The 19,701-nt window shown below is 38.6% G+C and overlaps 1 protein-coding gene across 4 annotated transcripts in view; it reads left to right on the forward strand.

Moving 5' to 3' along the window:
• LOC110990465 (G protein-coupled receptor 54-like) overlaps positions 1-19,701 on the forward strand; it is a 218,528-nt gene that overhangs the window by 170,258 nt on the left and 28,569 nt on the right. For all 4 annotated transcript variants that reach the window (XM_087137221.1, XM_087137220.1, XM_087137223.1 and 1 more), the window contains one exon: positions 15,419-16,154. In XM_087137221.1, coding sequence (XP_086993347.1) covers positions 15,777-16,154 — 378 coding nt within the window. In that variant the 5' untranslated portion in view covers positions 15,419-15,776. The remainder of the gene's footprint in view (positions 1-15,418; positions 16,155-19,701) is intronic.

Raw genomic sequence — 19,701 nt, forward strand, 5'->3', positions numbered from 1 at the left:
TAGGAGTTGGAACCAACGCCCCCAAACATGCAAAACTGCAGAGAGATGATGGAGAAACATAATACCATTAAAAGGGGAGGGTGGTGGCATTATGATGAGGAAACCCCCGTCTCTGGTGGAGGATAATGATAGTGATGGTGGAATTACCAGTTCCTCCTGGAGTATAAGCGAGACGTTTAGAAGAAAGGGAATTGACAACGATGCATGACTGTACGTGGCTTTATAAAGGTCTGCACAATTATGTCCAATCAACATCTTGAGGTACATAATAGTCACAAATTTCTAGCTTGCGTTCCGTCTAAATCTTATCTGATTTGAAATGGGATCTGACACAAGGTTCTTGGCTGACTGTAGCTACCAAGCACTGATTGAGCATAAACTAGGAATTATGCATTGCTTTGAATTGTAAATTATTCTATCCCACGTATACCAATATAATAAGTGCAATCCCATAAATGCAAATGTTACGTCCTAAAGAAATGCCCCCTACTTGTCAAAGAAAGACATAAATCGAACATTCACAATCATTAGACAATTATTGTGGCGTTTGTGTTTTGCTATATCGGCACGATTATTAGATTAAAATTCATATGTTTTTCAAATTTATTCCTTCTCCATATAGTCACGTTACTGCAGCTTACAGTACAAGGGGTGACATACTGTTAAGACTGAATAATGGCAGACGAGAAAGTATGCACCGTATTTATTTCATTGGTAGAATTTATATGTCAACAGATCTATATTTGGTTTAGAATTCCCAATAGTCTTTCCCTGAGTCTTACAAAAGGCATGGACGCTGACCTCAATGGTCTCAAGCGGCTGTACGTGAAATGTATCGTGCCGTTCATTTCAAAATACTGAGTTCGTAAGAGGGGCAATCGATTCCACCATCATTGGTTTTCTATTTTCCTTTCTTGCTTTTTTGAACGAACAGTGTAGCGACCCTCCATTGAAGACACTTGAAGGTGGAATTGGAAAATGGAATGCTTGGGCGTGCGAAATAACGTCAATCGTCAGGGTATCAAAATTGTACCTTACCCCACACAGTCTAATCTTCAGGTCTTTTTTTCTTTTGTATGTAAATGCTGCTGCTATTGCCACTGATGGCGCTGATGTTGTTTCTGTATCTTTGGCTCCAGTTGTGGCTGTTATTATTTTGTTTTCTGCGGCATATCTGCCTATTATCGTTTTTTTTAATCAGATTTTGTTATAAAAATCTCTAGCTGCTGCTGTTGCTGGTGACGCCACTGGATTTGTAGCCGCAGTGGTATGAGTAAATGATGGTGGTGATTTTTGTTTCAATTTCATTTGTTTTCGGCTCATTTCATCTTTATTGAAAAACATGATGCTCTTTGATAATAATCAGTGGCAAGAATACAAAAATTACTATTGCAAAACAAAACATCTAAGTGAAACAATTTAGTTGAGGCGCGGAAATTCTATTGTGAATTATTTTGATCTTCTTGTATACAAATCATAACAGTCTCTGTAGTTGGTAATTGTGACCACCGTGACAAAGGCCAATATCCCATTCTGTGCAGTGTGATACCTGTATGGTGTAGGGTAGTTTAATATCTGCTGAAGTGGCAAAATTTAGTTCCAAAGGTGCAATCTTTGAACAGGAAGATACAAACTGATCCCAAAAAGAACCCAATACAGGATTTTACATTAACATGAACATAGTCATTTAAACAATTCCTTGTATATTGGCGAAGTCGGTCTCTTAATGTTGGCTTGCTACCTAAATCCATGCGTTGTCTTATTTCCTCCAAGACAAATGGGGCAAGATAAAAAGGTTCCCCGCCGTTCAGTGAATCAGCCCCCTGGCCTCATTATCCTGTCTCATTTTACGCCATCAGCTCTACCAACTTCTCTCATATTACAATATAGTAACATTACCACTGTGATTAGGTCCGTTACGACATAAATATACAGTACACTTGCAAAAATGAATTGAAAAGGAGGAGGTGAATGGCATAATTATTATATAGACTCTATTGAAATGAAGAGTATTTCACAAGTTGACGAAATCCTTCTTCTTTTGCTTCCAATGTGATGTCCAGTCGAGAGTGCGATGACACACATTCCAGTTCCAATCAATCTTCCCAGTGCTCAGCTCCTTTTAATATTGGAAAACACCATGAGGATGCATCCAACCGTACATGACGTATTGATGAGTTGAATTACATGGATTGCTATAGCCACTTTAATAATCCACACAAAGTAAATCATCAACAAAATGAGATGGTTGCCACACATAGCGTTTTGAATATCTTCACCATGAGATGTTCACAAAACAAATTCAAACGAACTTGTGTCGCAAACAGCATTGGGGAGGCTTTCAGTTGAGGAGAGGGCAAATTACGACATGGGAAAAACCACTTTGCAGGTGACGAGTGCACTGGGAGTTAAATTTGTATAACATGTCAAAAATCTCCTCACTGCAAACAGTTGTCCTGTGTCCCAATTCGAGAGGGACTAAAAATTGCATGTACATTACAGACATCTAATACCTTTACACTGTCTATATTTGGTACAATGACACTATGACATTGGACCATTCTAAAGAAAGGCTTGCCCTCACTCATGGAATCTAATACCAAGGAACATGATATTTTAGTTCGTTGACTTTGTCTAAGTCTGTGTAATCAAATAAAACTCGTAATATTGTTTGGATTATTGTCCTTCCGTTTTTTAGTGAGTGTTAAATTAATGTAAAAAAAAACCACACCACTTTATAATACCTGACTTTACACACTTTCATATGTCCAAGATTAAAAAACAAAAGACTTGACGATTTAGAGTGAATATCCCTCGGAATGTATATCAAAATGGTTTGACAAGGAATCGCCTCAAGAGGGAATTGGAATGAAATCTAGATCTGTTGGAGTGTAGAGGTTTCACAAGAATTTTGCTTGTCTCTAGATGCAGTTGGAGGGAGGGAATTTTCACTCGAATGGAGAGAGAATTTAGAAAATGAGCACAATCATTGGAAAGTAATACATGTATTATCAGTGCCGTATCCGGGGATGGGGGAGTGGGGCAACTTAGTCAATCAACTACGAACGCTTGACCCACTCCAGCCCCTCCGGAAAGTTGGGATTTTTTGGAATGGGGAGGTGCTGTCGCCTTTAAATCTGTAGTGCGCTGATATGCATTAGCGGCCATGCATTGGGGATATTTTGTAATTTCCGATTTTTTTTAAATAGTGGGTGGGCGGGTCAAGGTAAATTGAAAATCAACATTCACTTTTTATTTAAAAATTGGAAAGAAATTTACTCGTCGTGCTATTCAATAATGTAGAGAGGTTCCCGGATGTCTAGCCACGAGAATACGGTATGGAACTACATGGGTGAAGATGGTTCTTCATTGGACTTGTTGGTAGCATTCAAATCTGTTGTGTAGGGATAGGTCTAGGTCCATTGGAAATACGTGTACGGTGTAGAAGCGCAGACGATAGACCATGCCTTAGCTGAGGAAACCCTCGTTTTTAGTGTTATCCAAGCAACGCTGAAACCGAGTACATAAAACCAATACACAGGCTACTCTGTAAAGTACGTTTGACGCGTTTTATAATCTAAAAAAAAATTGAACACGCATTGCGTTTATGAACGTGTTTAACATACGAAGTGTTTTTCATTGGGAAAATAAATGCCTGTTTACAGCGGCTTAAAACATAAATTCCATTATTTTCCGCAAGTACTCTTTTGTGCCAATGAAATTCAACTTAATCTCATGTTGTAAGTGGTTAATTTAAGCTGACATTACGTACAATATGTAAATGCAGAGTGGATCATCACACCAAACACCGTGTTTAGACAGTACGTTCAATTGTACCGCCCAGCGTGTAAGATACTAGCGCATGCCTTGTGTGTACTAGTAGGTGCATGCGCACTTCGATCTTTTTCTGTGTCCCCCGCACATCTGCTGGCTGTTGTGATTGCAAATATACACTGCAAAAACTGGGGCATTAAATTTAACACCCTGGTATTATCAGAGGAGTACGCCAACACTTTTCATTGGTGTTAAAATTTCGGTGTAATTTGTTGTTACTTTTTACACCCTCACGTGCATTGTAACACTTATGGGTGCGCAAAAACACCAGTGGTGTTAAATTATCATTATTATCATTATTGGTTTATTAAAAACAGAAACATTGCAGCCAAAGGCTGAATTACGTTTTAGATACACGCATTAAAGAACCGTAAAATACAACAGTGTCGAAATTAAAAATATCTGTTATACTTTTACAAGAAAATTGAATTAATTACCAAAAGGATAAACGAAAAGAAAAAAATTCAAACACACACACACGACTATGCCAAAAACGGCCTGAGCAAACTATTGAGTTGATTCCGTTGAAAAAAAATCGTGTCATGTGAAATAGCATGAATATTTTCATTTTTTTTCAAATAAAACGGCCGTACGTACGTGGTACGTACATCGCAAACTTGGCATGCTTTCACACAAACGAGAAGCAACTTGCATCACTAAAGTTTGTTGTGGGAGCACACGAGGAGAAATATGCACTGTAAACTGGTCAAGAACGACATGGAATGGCCGGGAGCCAATGACCCCCGAGATAGAATGTTATATTCCGAACTTCGACAACCCAGAAACAAGAAACGATCAAAAACCTCTGCAGTATTTCCGCGAGTTAGTTGACAAAATTAGATTGCTTTTCATTCATCGGTATTTTTCAATTTCATGTACATGTATTTAGGCCGGGGTTTTAGTGCACGAATTTTCAGGGTAACTGAAGCCCAATTTTGTTGGACCGTCACCGTGGGCGGGTCAAAACAATTTTGAAAAAAAAACCCGCAATTTAAAAACGTCGAATGTTTTGAATGGCCCATTACTTTAGCGTGGACGTGCCTATGTAATAACGTGGGGGTAACTCTTGCCCCTCTCTTGCACCCTGTCCGAGAAGAGCCTGGCTACTTCACTGTGTGTAATTTGTCTTGAGCTCCAACCATTATCCTCTTGTCTGATTATCAGGTTGGGTTAGGGTTGAGGTTCTAATCTCAGCAAACCTTGCGTTCAGGGTGTCTGTACTCTCCTTCCCCTCTCTCTGTTTTGAAATTGTTGAACCGGTCGCAAGGAGCCATTAAGAACGCTTGGCTTAACGGCAGGAAAATAACGCATGGGATAAGATCTGGCAAGATTTTACGATTGCGTCTTTAGAACAGACCAAAATAATTCCATTGACGTCCCAAACCATGGATTGCGTGCCAAAAAAGTTTTAAAGGAAATTTATTTTTATACTAAGTTCATTGGTCGTTACAGAGTTGAAATTCATCGCTGAAGGTTCATCGTGGTAACAATTAAGCAAGTGGATCTGTTTGTGGGGGGGGTCTTAGAGACTTAGAGAGTGTGTATTAGAGACTTTTGAGACACCATAGAGTAATAATTGCAAGAGTCCACTTCTGTTGTTTACATACTGTTCAAGCTAATGTGTGCATGTTTAAAATGATGCAAAGAGTATGGAAAACACGTTTTGTTGCTGCCAGCAAGCGTCCCGTACAGTGTCCCACTGCTTGAAGAGGTTGGCGTCAATTTAGTGGTACGAAAATTACAGTCTCGCTTTCAAACTTGACAGGCATATCCATGTCACAGTTGGATTTTAATTGATATTCAGTCTTCATAGCAGGTGACTTCAATTAGGATTTGGGTGTAAAGTTAATCGTGAAAAACACTTTAAGCAGTAAAAACCACTTTGCCATTGCTCAGTTATATGTTCAGAAGCTCAACATAAGGTGTCTGATTCCAAACTCCATTTTAAATTCTAACGTCTAACAATTCTCTAAACATGTTCGGTATTGAACTATATTAACCGGTGGGTAAGAGGACAGTGTTTAGAAAAGTGTTCAATTGTTGAACACAGTGTTGATTAGTGATTGTCTCAATAGGTTAATCTTGATATTATTATGTATAATTAAGTGCAGACCGTTTAACCGATTAAGTGCCCAAGTGCCGGAGATTGGGCTGATTTGATGGCCAGGCTAATCACATGAACATTCATAGCAAACAAAGGCTCTTTGACCCTGTAAAGTCCATCATTTGTCATTAGTGAATTATGTTCCTTTAAGGCAACAAAATTACTAAAAATCTACAAAATAATGCTTAACAATAAACCTGACAAAGTTGGAACACTGTGAATACTGTTTACTGGTAGAAAACAATTTTCTAGGATTTTGATTTCAAATCGCAGCATGAACGTGATGCTTGTTGCTATGTTGCCTCCTTGTCAGCTTACAATGAAACTAAAATCATTCTCACCGTACTTCTCTTGGCAGTTATTTACAATCCAATTATTAAGCGTCGAGGAGCAGGAGCAATGCAAAAATAATGCATTCAGTTAGGACATTTTTGTTTCAATCTGTGATAGGTTTTGTGGAAAAACTTTTTAAGAATTCATATCATGCGCATGTGCTTGTTTGCAAAACAAGAATGTGGGTTCACCAATATTTTTCGTTTGTAATGTGTTTATAGATACCTACAATTTCTCCTAGGATTCAAAAACAAACAGGAATTATTAAGACTACTGATGCGGCGTTTGTTTAACGGCGTCTGCTTAACTGAACTATTCCTAGAAAGCCACTTTAGATTTAAATCGACAGATTGTTAAATATCGGTGTGTGTGATGCAATCTGACTCTTGTCCTGTGCACTTTTTACAAGAAATCTCAGGATATTTGAACTAACTTGAAAACGCCGTACGGTTTCAGGTTTCTGGGCAAATACAAAACGTCTCTCTGTGTCGGCCATTGGAGTGGTCAACGGCCCATTCGAACAAACTCAGGGAGGTGCCGCTTTTTTCAGGAATATATGAACCTCATGAAGGAACAAAATCTAAGAGTGCAGAGCCCAGATTCACCGTGTACTTGGATAATTGTAAATAATCATAATATATAAAGGCAGACCGCATCCATCTCCTGAAAAAAGTTCGACATTTGCAGGCGTTAGGACGTTTAGCCCCATTTAACAATCTTGCTTGTTCAAGTAGATTTGCTTGGTGGCAAAATCACGATTTCAATGATTCAATTTTTTTCCTATATGAGGAAAGAAAGGTTGAAGGCGCTGCATGGGGAGTGGACGTATATTTTCAGTTCTCTCAAAATCTTTTCTTTCTCTTCTGAAGAATTGAAAAAACTTTCAAAAAAGTGGGAATTTTCTCAGTTAAGGGTAAATAGGGTATTCTGTATGAGGCTGTAGCTAACGTATGTAGCCATGTCTATGTAAAAATGGTTGGAACAACAATAGTCAATTCAACGGTCAAACATCGGAGAAAATCACCAACACCCAAGTCTCGCGGCAAACAAAATGGTAACCTAGATGGAGATGAGGCATAGAGTAAGAACTGATGGTTATGTTTTGACGTTTTAAACGCCATCCTGGTAACGCTTTAATGACTTTGTGAACATGTTATTTTGTTAATAAGCCAAAGCTAAACACGTCGTGGTATTTATTTTTGGAACAAATACGTATTGATAAGTTAATTAATTTAGTCACAATGAACATTCGGCTCAAAAACACGTTTATAAAGTGGTTAATATAAGGTGGTAAAATTAATGAGATCACAAAGGAAATCAACAAATATTTAGATGAGCACAGGGAGTGAGAAAAGAGAGTGAACAACTTTTTTGCATAATATGCATAAGAATCTAGGCTTTTCAGGCTAACAATCCAAGATTGGGTACCAAAAAGGGAATACTCTACTCAGCTAAAATTATCTCAAAATCTGTTGTCTAGAGCTAGGTCTAGTTCTTCACTCCGCTGGAAATATGCGGTGACAAGCAGAAATCAGACTTAGCTGTAGCTCATGGAAGCCTGTTTGGGACACGGTCTAACACAATCAAAGAATCAGAGGAAAGAAAATTTGGAAAGGTTTACGTGACATGACACATGGGATGAAAACAGAAGGCTCGGGACTGAGCTAAAAAAAACACATTAGCATGCAAGAGAACAGAATTTGAACAGAAGAATTTGGGAGGATCTTCAAAATCTAACATTTTCGTTCCAGGGGAGTAGTAGTGATGAACAAAACCTCCTCCTAGTGCACATGTATATTTGCAAAGTTGTGTAAATAGTGATGTTGATTTGTTATTCAGTTGTAACCAGAGTGGAAAGCCGAGTGTGGACCCTGCCGGTTAGCAAAAGATAGTTTTAAATTGTTTTCATAACAATGCCCAACATATTTTGAGCAAAACATGTGAACTGCAAGCTTTAACAGAGCAAGATAAACTCAAAGGCATTAAGAAATCATGCTGCAATGATCATGTCTCTGATGCTGAAAATGCAATGGATGGCTGCCAGCTTTTCTTGAAAGATAGGAGGGCAAGCTTTGTGACGGTGTACTGCTCTATGTTAAAGAGGAGATAAAAGCAGTTCCTTGCAAAGAAAGGGAATACATAAATTTAGAAGACACAGTTTGGTGTCAGGTTAATCTATGTGGCAATAACAAAGTGATCGTTGGTTTTGTGTATAGGAGCCCTAATAATTCTACAGAACGGAATCTACTGTTACAGCAGTTGTTGAAGCTCGAGGGGCAAATCCTGCAAGTTACATTCTTATCATGGAAGATTTTAATTTTCTAGAAATCGAGTACAGTAGCCACACATCTTGCCAAAATGTTCAGGCGAGAGTTTCTTAAGTTTGTGCTCGAATCCACGGACATTCAGGATTCAGGACTGGGGAATTTTTTTATTGATTTTATTTTGAGAAGTCTCAAATCTGCCAACCAACAATTTACAATACAATTTCATTTGTTTACTCCGCTGTACCCGACTATTATTCTGTGAGCTTTGGTCTTCAGCGGCTACTGCTAATGGTGAGGGATACTTCCGTTTTCTTTTCTTGGGGGGGGTTTCTTCATTCTTCCCTCCGACTAGAAGACCCTCATTTGTTTTTCTTCAGACCATCTTCATCCTCCTTAAAAATTTGTCTTTGTAAAATCCCAGCACCAACTAGTAAATCATTACTCGCCTTATGTATACGGTGCAAGATCTCGTCTTAGCATGGCACGTGATGGATATCAAAAGGCACAAAGAGAGTCATACACCATCCTTTCTAGAATAGTCTTAATCAATGAAGAATTTAGGGTGGAAAATCTTACATGTGTGCCGCCTCTGATCATGATGACTTGACATGGACCTTTGTGTGATACGTGGAAATGATATATCATTACTGAGAGTTTTGAAGAGAGGAACAACTGTAAGGGCATTTCTGCAAGGGGAAGACTCTGTGCCAAAGAAAAACAAAAGGACCGAATATTAGTTAAGAAAATTATTACATTTGTACCAACGGCTTAGGAAAGCCAACTCTGCTCAGATTATGTTCAGTACAAAGTAAAATGGACTCGAAAGCTGAGTAAAACAAATAACTCATCTTTGATTTACAGAAAGTCTCAAAGGTTTTACAACTATGTTGGATCAAAGCAGATGGTTAAAGGTGTAATTACCCAATTGGCAAAGGAAGATGGCTCCCTCAGTAATTAAGTGACTTCTTCAAGTCAATTTTAAAAGGTGAGCCTGCATGATGATACCTTCATACAATGCAGAATAAAGTTGCTACTAAATTATGTGACATAAAGTTTCCCGAGTTTAAGATTCTTGAGAAATTGAGAATCTTGAGAATTCGTGAGAATCTATATTGGAACAAGTGCCCAGGATTAGATGACATACATCCGAGGGTCCCGAAGGAATTTGCAGAGTGGTAAGTAATGTCTAAACAGATAAATTTTTTAATTTTTAAAAGAAAATCAACTTAGGAAAGCTATCTTCCGCGGGACTGGAAGGATGCAAAGGCTTGTAGGCTATTAAAGAAAGGTTCTAAATCAAGAGCAGAGGATTATCTTCCGGTAAGTTTAACAAGTGTATCGTTTTTTATGACACCGGGAACATGGCTTTCTTAAGCGTAAGTCCTGTCTCACAAATCTTCTCGAATTCATAGAAGACTTAACCAAATGTGTCAATTCATATATGGTTGTCATTTTTTTAGATTAGAAAAGAGCTTTTACTCCAGTGTCCCTCCATAGACAAGAACAAAACTCAATGCTTATGGAATCCAAGGTCAAGTGTTGAATTGGGTTAAGGCCTTTCTTACAGTGAAATTGTTTAAGTGAGGAATTCTTCATCACATCGGGTAGATCTTCGCATTGGGTGCCTCAAGGTTCTGTTCTGGGTCTAATATTACTCATTCTTTTTGTGAATCATCTGCCAATTGTGACCTCAATGAAAGTCAAGGTGTTTACTGATGACTATGTTAACTCACGGGAAGACTGTACATGCCTACAGCAGGATTTAGATAAGCGTTTTAGCTAGTCATTTAAATGGTGTGTGAGTTTTAATCGAGACAAGTGTAATGTGATATATTTGGGGGACAAAACAATCGATGGCGAGGAGTAGCTACAGTCAATCGATAAAGAATAGGATGTGGGATTTTACACAAGTGATTGCAAGTGGGGGTCACTAGTGTACTTACCCAGCGGAGAAAAGCTATGAAGTCGCTGAGGTTACTTAAACGTTCATTTAGTCATATTACACAAAAATCTCTGGGTATCCTTTATAAGACAAACGTATGTCAGTATACAATCGTGGGATCTCTGTTTTAGGAAGGATGTTGATATTTTGGATAAAAAGTACAAAAAAAGAGAAACTAAGTCAGTACCAACACTGAGGAATCTTTCATATTGCAGTCTCTTTGTTTCACGACACTGGAACACAAAAAGATTAGGGATAATTTTATTGAGACCTTCAAGATTATAAATAACTTTGAAGATTTGGATGAGCATAACTTTTTAAACATGCCATCTTAATCTAGAATAAGAGGGCACTGAAGATACACAGGCAAGAGTTCTGTAAATCATTAAGCAGAAGAGTTACTGTTTCGGTAAACGTGTCATCAACACATGGATTAGTTCCCCTGACAGTGTTGTAAATGCCTTATCAGCACCTTCAAACATGGATTGGACTCCTTCATGAATTTGTCATAAATGTGGATGTACAGTGGTTTATGTATATCAGTTTAACCCATCAACCCTTGGGTAGTAACTGGAAAGACGATTTCGTAGAATGAACCACTTTTTCAATTTTCTTGACTTAAAGGGGGGTTTACAGCTTCGGTTTTGACATAATTAAGCTTCTGACTGATCTGGGTTGCATGATCCACTGCAGCTTTCATTCCACTGATTTTTTTTTGTGTTTGAGATTACTTCTTTTGCCAAATTGAAAATTTTTTAATTTATCTGACGCAAAAACCATGAACTATAGAGCGTTCGTACTAAGTGAACTAAGCACACACTGACAGTCGTACTTTTTGTGGCGAAAATCCTCTTGCTGTGATAGCCCGGAACGGCAGCAATAACACCGGTCAGTTTGGACTTACCATTGTATAAATTTTAATTCAAACTGATCAAATTTCTCTTTTACTTTACACTTAGTTTTCTCTAACTTCCGTTTACAATACGTTCGGTGAATTCTGCCAGCGCTTTTTTAGCTGCCTCTAGCATTACATTTGCACACATCGCCCATTAACGGAGGTGGTGTGTAAAATGAAGTGTACTTTTAAACGATGGTCAGCCGGCCATTGTTAAAAAAAAGAACACAGTTTCTGTTTTCTCGAAAACAACAGCTTTCTGGGCGGAAATAAGATATTGATTGTCCGAGGCTTCTATTTTCTTTCAAGTAAGATAGTTGAGGATTATACGGCAGTCACATTTTCGTGATTTTACCAATGTTTGTCCCCTATCTCTAAATAATACACAACCATTTTAATAAATTCTAAAGAAGATGACACATATTTTACTGTTATGAGCACCCTGCCTGAAAGGCCAGCATTGCCTGATTTTATTGTCAAACGTTATTCTGAGTCGAATTTAAAGACTTGTTCTTAGATACAAATTACAAAGTGCACAAAGTAGTGAGTGTCTGTATTCTGTGCCATACTTCTTAATTAAGCTAAACCAATATTGGCTACCATAAATCTGACGAGTAAACTGATAAAAAATGCTAGCCAGACAATGATACACAAGACACACCTAATCCTATCACAATATGTTCTCTATGCGACGAGACAGCAAGAATTTACTTGGTTACTCTCAGCCCCGATTCATCATAAACGCTGGCTAGCGCTGTGCAGTTATGTGCATTAGGCTTTGAAGACGCTTCACTAAAAGCTTGAGACAAAAAAGGACTGGGAGTCAATGGCATTGCAGACGAGTACTAGTAGCGGGACACTAGCAGAAATAATTTGAGAAATAGGTTGCCAGGCTACAGCAGGCATGGGAAAACAGATTGTGAACATCCGACTCACCAAACCCCGAAGTTATCGGCGGTGCAGCGGCATCACTAGGCAGACCTGCAGGTAGGAAAGATACTCCATCCAAAACACCATTGGAGATGGCGGCATGGTATCTGACAGTTTACTCTCCTCATACCCGACCGAACGTGGGGTTACATCGACAGCAACACCTTGGCTTTGGTTAGGCCTTCCAGAACGACGCCTCCCCCACGTCATCCTATATACCCTCCGAAGCCTGCCCAGTTGCCGCCACTCGCTTTCTTGACTTCAGCATAGCGATATAAAATAAGAAATCTTATATGTCGATAGACTGAATAATGATAGACGACTTCTGAAATTTCAAAACAAGGATAAATTGACAAGGACTTTTAAATTATAAAACAAGGAACTACTGTAACCGTCAGACTAAACTACTTGGACAATATTAACCAACCGTGATCTGTGACTCTGCCTTTGCAGTACAGCCTGTATCATTTAACAAGGGACCATACAGGGCCGTGGGAAAGGAGTGTTGCTTCTGCACCATAAAGCCCGCAACTGTTTTGAACAGTATTGGAAGCAGTATGGGCCTCAAAGAAAGTAAAATAAGGGTACCCCAGACCCTGATACATTATAATGTAAGGGAGACAAGACCTTTCCTTGCAACATTACTCAGCCAGTGTACGAAAAGGGGTCGTACAATACGTCATAAAGTAACTTTATTATAGCGATTACTTATAAGTTATAAATTTCCATAAAGAATTCTTCTCTTTTTGATGGTACATCTACAGGAAAATGGCCTCCGGTGAACCTTCATGTAGGGAACCATTTAGGCAAGTGTCGTGGTTTTTTGCAATGTATGCTAATTCCAAACGTTATTATCAAGATAATGATTTTATTATTCTAGTAGTGAATGACCATTAAGTTTTGTTTTAGTGTATCTACGTTTGCAGTGAATAGTCTGCGTGTAACAACAGTGTTCATTGTTCCTGGACAAACGGGAAAAGTGACGGCATAAACATATTTTAGGCGTGGATGTGAAAAAAAAACATTTAAAAGCAGTTATGGACAATTTTATCTTCCCACCATACTTGCCAGCTGATAAAGATGGGGTGGAGGTGGACGATTGAAAAGTTCAAATTTTCTGCATTGATCCGGAAACGCCGTACACAAAGTGAGCCGCTGAAGTTGCTTGTCTCTTGTATCAAAACCATCTGACAGAATAAGAACGCCTCACTGGCTCGAAGTTTGACCCTACCAGAGTTATCAATGGTAAACTCTCTGACAAGAAGCCGACATAGCATGCATATTCACATTCATACAGTATTCATCATAATAAAATCCTGTTCGCTGCAGGGACAGAAAACCTCTTTAAATTACTCTACATATACTAAGGAATTCTCCCCACCAAATATGTAGTATTTACACCTTCTTTGCCGATATCTGCAAATTTTCAGATTCCTGGGTGGCCTGGTATATAGAAACATAAACGTTCTTATCTGGGGGCCACCCCGAGTTTCTGAGAAATGAAGATACAGTATACATCTATGAGCTCTAATATAAGACACATCCCCGTCCCCGCAACGGGGTGGGATGGGGTTCAAGCGCCACGGGCTTTTTTTGTCTGGGGGGCGAATTCTAGTGTAGCCCCCTCCTTCTACGACAAAAATTATGGACGAACCTCGGCACTAAAAATCTCACAGATATCGTTCCCACAAAATTACCCAAAGTAACATGCATTACTTTCGGGCAATGTTAAAAAGTGTACAGTATCAGCCCCGGATGCAATACTGATACAAAATTTGCGATAGTATTTAAGCCTTAAATGTACCCCACCCGCAGGCAGCGTGTATATAGCTAGCATTACACGCAGAGTGCAGTGGCTTTCATAAATGCGTTTCCTATAATGAAACTGCTGTTGAATAGTTCAGATGTAAGCATAGATAACGCCTTTTTTGTCTTTTGAGAAAAAGGTTTTTTTTCAGTAAAAGATTGTGGACGTGTTTTCCCATTTATATTAAATTGGCATTTGTTGCCTTTTGTATCTTAAACATATAATCTCATCTCTCATTCTCCTGTATACCATGCAACACTGATTTTGCTTGTGCTATTAAGGGTGAGTCTATGGAACCTTCAAAATGCATTTGTAAAGAACGCTCTCATACTATTCGAATGGGTGATCAAAGGTTGCAGAAATATCAACCTCGGTTACTGTCAAATTTTACATGAACTGTAAATTTGCCTCATTGCTCTTTAAGTGGGTCGTATTTTTATTTGAGCATTTAACAGTATAGTTTTTATTATTTGGTGTTGAGGAAGTAGCTTGAGATTCCCTGAGACCTGGTAAATTATTATTTTGGTAGGATATTGAAGGCAAATTATGGTGTTACGCTACGCTGGTGGAGAAAACATTCGACTGTATATGCAAAAAGAAAGAAAAACCTTACGCATTACATTATGGAATAAAACAAGAAAGAAGAACTCTGAAAATAAAGAAACAAATAGTTAATTACTGTATGTCTTCTTACTTTTAATCCTATTCTAATTAGAGGGAAGAAAAAAATAATAATTGAAGTATATACCCAACATTCCTTTTATGAATTGACTATCCCTTATTCTTGTGAAAACCTTTAATTTGTTGACCTGAACACCGGAAGAGTGGTGTGCTTTAGTATCAAGCAAAATGTATATTAAATGTGTAACTTCTTTCGATGGTAAGTTTGAAAACGTTTTCTTGTATTTATTGTATAAAAAGTCAGTTCAGAAGATAATTTGCACACAAGCAGTAATGCCTAAGTACGACAAAAACGCAGACAAGTCACATTGGATTTTTGTACTGTGGGCTTCCACCCTAAATTGTCAGTTTAGGTAATGGACTGTGCAGACACGAGACTGCGCGTGTTATCGGCAATCGACCAATCAGTGGCCGAGCTGCCCCGCGTAGGCAAGATCGAACCTCTCTTTACTCAGGATGTTCGGCCAGTTTGTCATTTCGTGTGCTATTCTGATCAACGGCACTTGACAGCCTGGAGTTGTCAAATATTTCAATATATTAGCTCCTTCATTCGCCAAATTTGGCCGTTTCTGCTGTTTTCAAGCTTCAATCGTTTCTCGAATCTTTTCCTTGTCTTTGCATCCAGGTTGTATGTGGGGATAGGACTTAACCACGGTGACTCAGAAAACCAACATGACTCTGTGAGAGTGAACTCGGCGTGTCCGTGACAGGGGAGCAAAACCAAGCAATCTGTTGAGATTGTAACGGTTAGAAAACATCCACTCACCAAGCGTATTACTGGAGGTTATCCGCCAGTAATCCAAGGTGTTCTTGACTGCTCCGCCAAGAAGGCACTCGTTGACAACCTCCTCTTGAGAAACGGCACACTTCTCCTGGACTTCACGTTCTGGTTTATGGTGATTAATCTTTACATCAGCCGTTCACAGGGTCACTGAATCTCTTCATTGTGCTTTCATCATTTCTGTCACACCCTCAAGAGATTGATGTTTTTTAGTATTCCAGGGAAAGTGTGGCAGAAAGACAATATGGGATCCGACGACTTGGAATATGGAAGCCGTGACTACATTTTTTTCACCAACGAAACAAGCCACGAAAACCCTATTCACCTAGCCAGTGTTATTGTTCCCATTGCTTTAGCCCTAATCACCATTCTTGCCCTGCTGGGAAACTCCATGGTCATCATCATTGTCTTGCGCTACCGCAACATGCGTAGCAGTGTCACCAACTTCTACATTATGAACTTAGCCGTGAGTGATATTGTCTTTGTTGTGGTCTGTGCTCCCCTGACATCGGTCCAATTCGCCACTGTCCAATGGCACTTCGGTGAATTCTTCTGCAAACTTAACGCCTACGTTCAATGTGTAAGTATGTCCCTTCCCGGCCAGGCTGCCGCTTTTTATTTTGATTTTAGATACCGCAATGCCAGTTAAAAGCAAACATCAATTCACTCTCTACGAGATAATAAGCTCGATTATCTCTGCTTCTTTTCAATCACAGAAATATGAAAATATATAAATCTTCGAAGTGAACTGACTTCATCACCACTAAAACCGACATTGAAAAGTTTGAATAACTGTACGACTTTAAAATCGCAAGGGATAATAACTTTTTCTAAATTAATAGATAAATATTCGTTGAAAAATAACGTTTGCAACTTCTGCAGGATGAAAATTTCTATAACCTATACAACTTTAGATTGTAAAAAAGGGAGGAAAAATATAAGGAGTAACTAGAGAAGGAAGAAATAGTTTTACGTTCATTGTTATCGTTGATTTTCAGTAAATTAATTTCTTTCAAAAGCAATTACCAGCACGGAACAAAACGCTGTTCTACAGCGAAAAATAAACCTTTTGCAGAATCCCTTGCGGGTATTAGCTGTTTCTGACACCAGCAAAAAAGCTTTTGTTTTCTTAAATTGTTTTTAGCTGTTTAGCTCTCGTTTTTATTATTTTTTTTACCTGTTTCGGACACCAGCGGAAGCAAATATTAATATGTTTTAGGTTTTCTTTCTTTTTTTCTTATTTTGAGCTTAGCGGAGAACGCATTTTTTTTAAAAGTTTGTTTTCGCCTTGACGCAGTTTACGAAAAAGGCATTCTGGTTTTCAAAACTTTTTTCTGTTTGGTTTTTTTGTTGCTGTTGTTGCTTTTTCGCAAGTTGGAAAAAGATATTACTTATGTTCTTTTATTGGCTTTTTCGCAAATTGGAACAGGCATTACTTCTGTTGTGTTTTTGGCCTTTTCGCAAAAAAGGCATTCTTTTGTTCTGTTTTTGACTTTTTTTGCAAATTGAAACAGGCATTACGTCTTCTGTGTTTTGACTCTTTCGCAAGTTGCCAAAAAGGCAACGATAATATTAAAATAATAACATCATGTGACATCCCCAAGTGATTTATTATTAAATTTTGAATATTTAAATATTATGTCAATGCTGTAAAAATCCACATCAAATCAACTGTGGCCTACTGCAGCAATTCTGTTTGCGGCAAGTGCCAGAGTAAAAATTGGGTCTGCAATTCATCTGTTGTGTGGGTCGAATCGTGTGACCCTTCCTTCCGGTCGAAACCGGAAGTGGGCTTATTATTTAAAAGTGGCAATATGTTTTCAACGGTGTTGGTCTGTAGGGGCACAGTATTCTTCAAATCATCTACTGATGACGTTACTTAATTTTCGAGCGCCCTCTAGCAACAGGTTGAAAATTCTGAAAAATGAATTTGGAATAAATATGTGTAGCGAAGTTTGGAATCCACTAAAAATTGATGTAGATGATGACTTTTACCGTTTTTACACGTGTGAAATTTGGGGCCGATGACGTCATCATACCGGAAATTATAATAAAAAGTCATTTTTATTCAAAATTTGGTACAAAATCAATCATAACAGATATTACATTGAATTGTCCATTAGATGGTAGCTAAAACATTAGGGTCAGCTGCATCAAGTGCCTAACAGGTATACTTGATCACATAGATGAAGCACCGACGACAAAAACCCCCTAAAAATATTCGGGAACTCGACAATCCCATCCGCGCACTATGCATTGGCTACTCTGTGCGTTGAAACGCAATATCTCCCTGTAATATAGGAAGCGCACCGTGCGTAGAGCATGTACTCAGCATTTGGCAAATTTCCAAGCACGTGACGCTGTAAGCAGATCGCATTGTATGGAATGGGGAAAGGAAAATGTTTGCTATCTCTAACCTGAGCTCTTTCCGCGATAGCAAAAATGTTTTGTAGTGTATTTGTTTTGAACACATCTGATTGCATTGAAACCTTGAGGATAGTTAGGAAGGGAAGGTTATAAACGGAGATTGACCTCATGTGATGACAGTGTCATCAGCCGATGAGTCTCGTTAAAGGTGCATCCTTTAAACTTTAAAGTGCTACAGGCCCTATATCCTGAAGTACACGCCCGATTGGGATCATACCTTGTAAATATCTTAGAAGGGGAGTACTTTAGACGAACGTTGACCTGATATGATGAGGTCCTTCCAAGCGCTGTATCTCTTGAAGTGCATGGCCTTTTTGGTCGCAACCTTGCTTGTATCTTCGAAAGGAAGTGCTTTAGGCAAATATTGAACTCGTGCGATGATGACGTCATCAGGTGACAGGTCACATGACATTAAAGGTGCATTCTTTATAGCTTATATCTTCTTCAGTACATGTGCCATTAGTTGAAACTTTATAGATAACTATAAAGGGAAGGGAAGATTTATAGACGTATATAAACCTCATGTAATGATAACATCATTAGCTGACAAGTCACTCGACATCAAAGCTTTACTCCTTAAAGTTGTATATCTCAATTTGCCATTGGGTTGAAACCTTGCAGGTAGCTTGAGAGAAATGGGCATACATGTAATGTAAAGTTATCGTTACCAGGTTCATGCAGTCGATCAATTAAGGAACAAAGTGCGAAAAAAGCCTTCTGTTCTGTTTGCAAACAGACAGACGACCTCTAGTTTCCCTCTTCTTTTGATTTGCAATATACCCAAGAGTCAAAAGATCAAGTAATATACCACAACAGTTTACTTTTAAATCACGTGACATGAATTTAAAGGAGCAGTTTTTCTACATAGGTGTTTAAAGCACATTGACTGTATACGTGCTTTTAAGGCACCATTTTGGTAATTTAGCGACCTCAATTGTCATCAGGGCTACAGCCAACAAGACTCTGATACAAAAATTACGCTAATACGTCATAATGACGTCAATTTGTTATATTTTGTTGATTTGGGAATATTTTATTTTTCCCCTTTGTACGTGTTTTCTTCAGCAGCTGTTCTTCGGTACTTTTATCGGTCTATCTGACTGTATATTTTGTGCGCACTCTGGGTCCATCAGTTGGAGAGGGTCCAAGAACAAAATCGTCGTAATGACGTCATCAAGTGTCACAAAAAGGGAAGTGTTATAGAAAAAAATTGACATCATGTGATGATGTCATCCCGTGACAAGTCTTGTTACATTAAAGATGCACCCTTTGGAACTTTATATCTCCTGAAGGAAATGTCCCCTAAGTTGGAACTTTGCTGATAGCTAGAAAGGAAGTATTATAGACTACAGTTGACATCTTGTGATGATAACGTCATTGGGCGACAAATCACGTGACAATTAAGGTTCACCATTTCAATCATAACTTGTGAAGTGCAACATTTCAAGCAATATATCTCCTGAAGTATCACTGTGGACCTGGGTTGGATTGCCGCCGATTCTAGCGTCATTTCTTCCCTAAACAGCTCAGGCTTTACTGACAAACACAACATTCGTCTCGTTTTTTCTTCTGTTTCCATTTTCCCCTTAGACATAACACGGGGTCGTTTTTACACACGATTTTTGGCCTTTACTTTTGGTCAATTTCTCTCAAAACTGACACATAGACTACCATCTGAAGATGTATGCTAGTCATGACGT

This window comes from Acanthaster planci, linkage group LG05 (genome assembly GCF_054643075.1).
Source record: "Acanthaster planci isolate LZ-2023a linkage group LG05, COTS_SCS, whole genome shotgun sequence".
NCBI classification, from domain to species: Eukaryota; Metazoa; Echinodermata; class Asteroidea; order Valvatida; family Acanthasteridae; genus Acanthaster; species Acanthaster planci.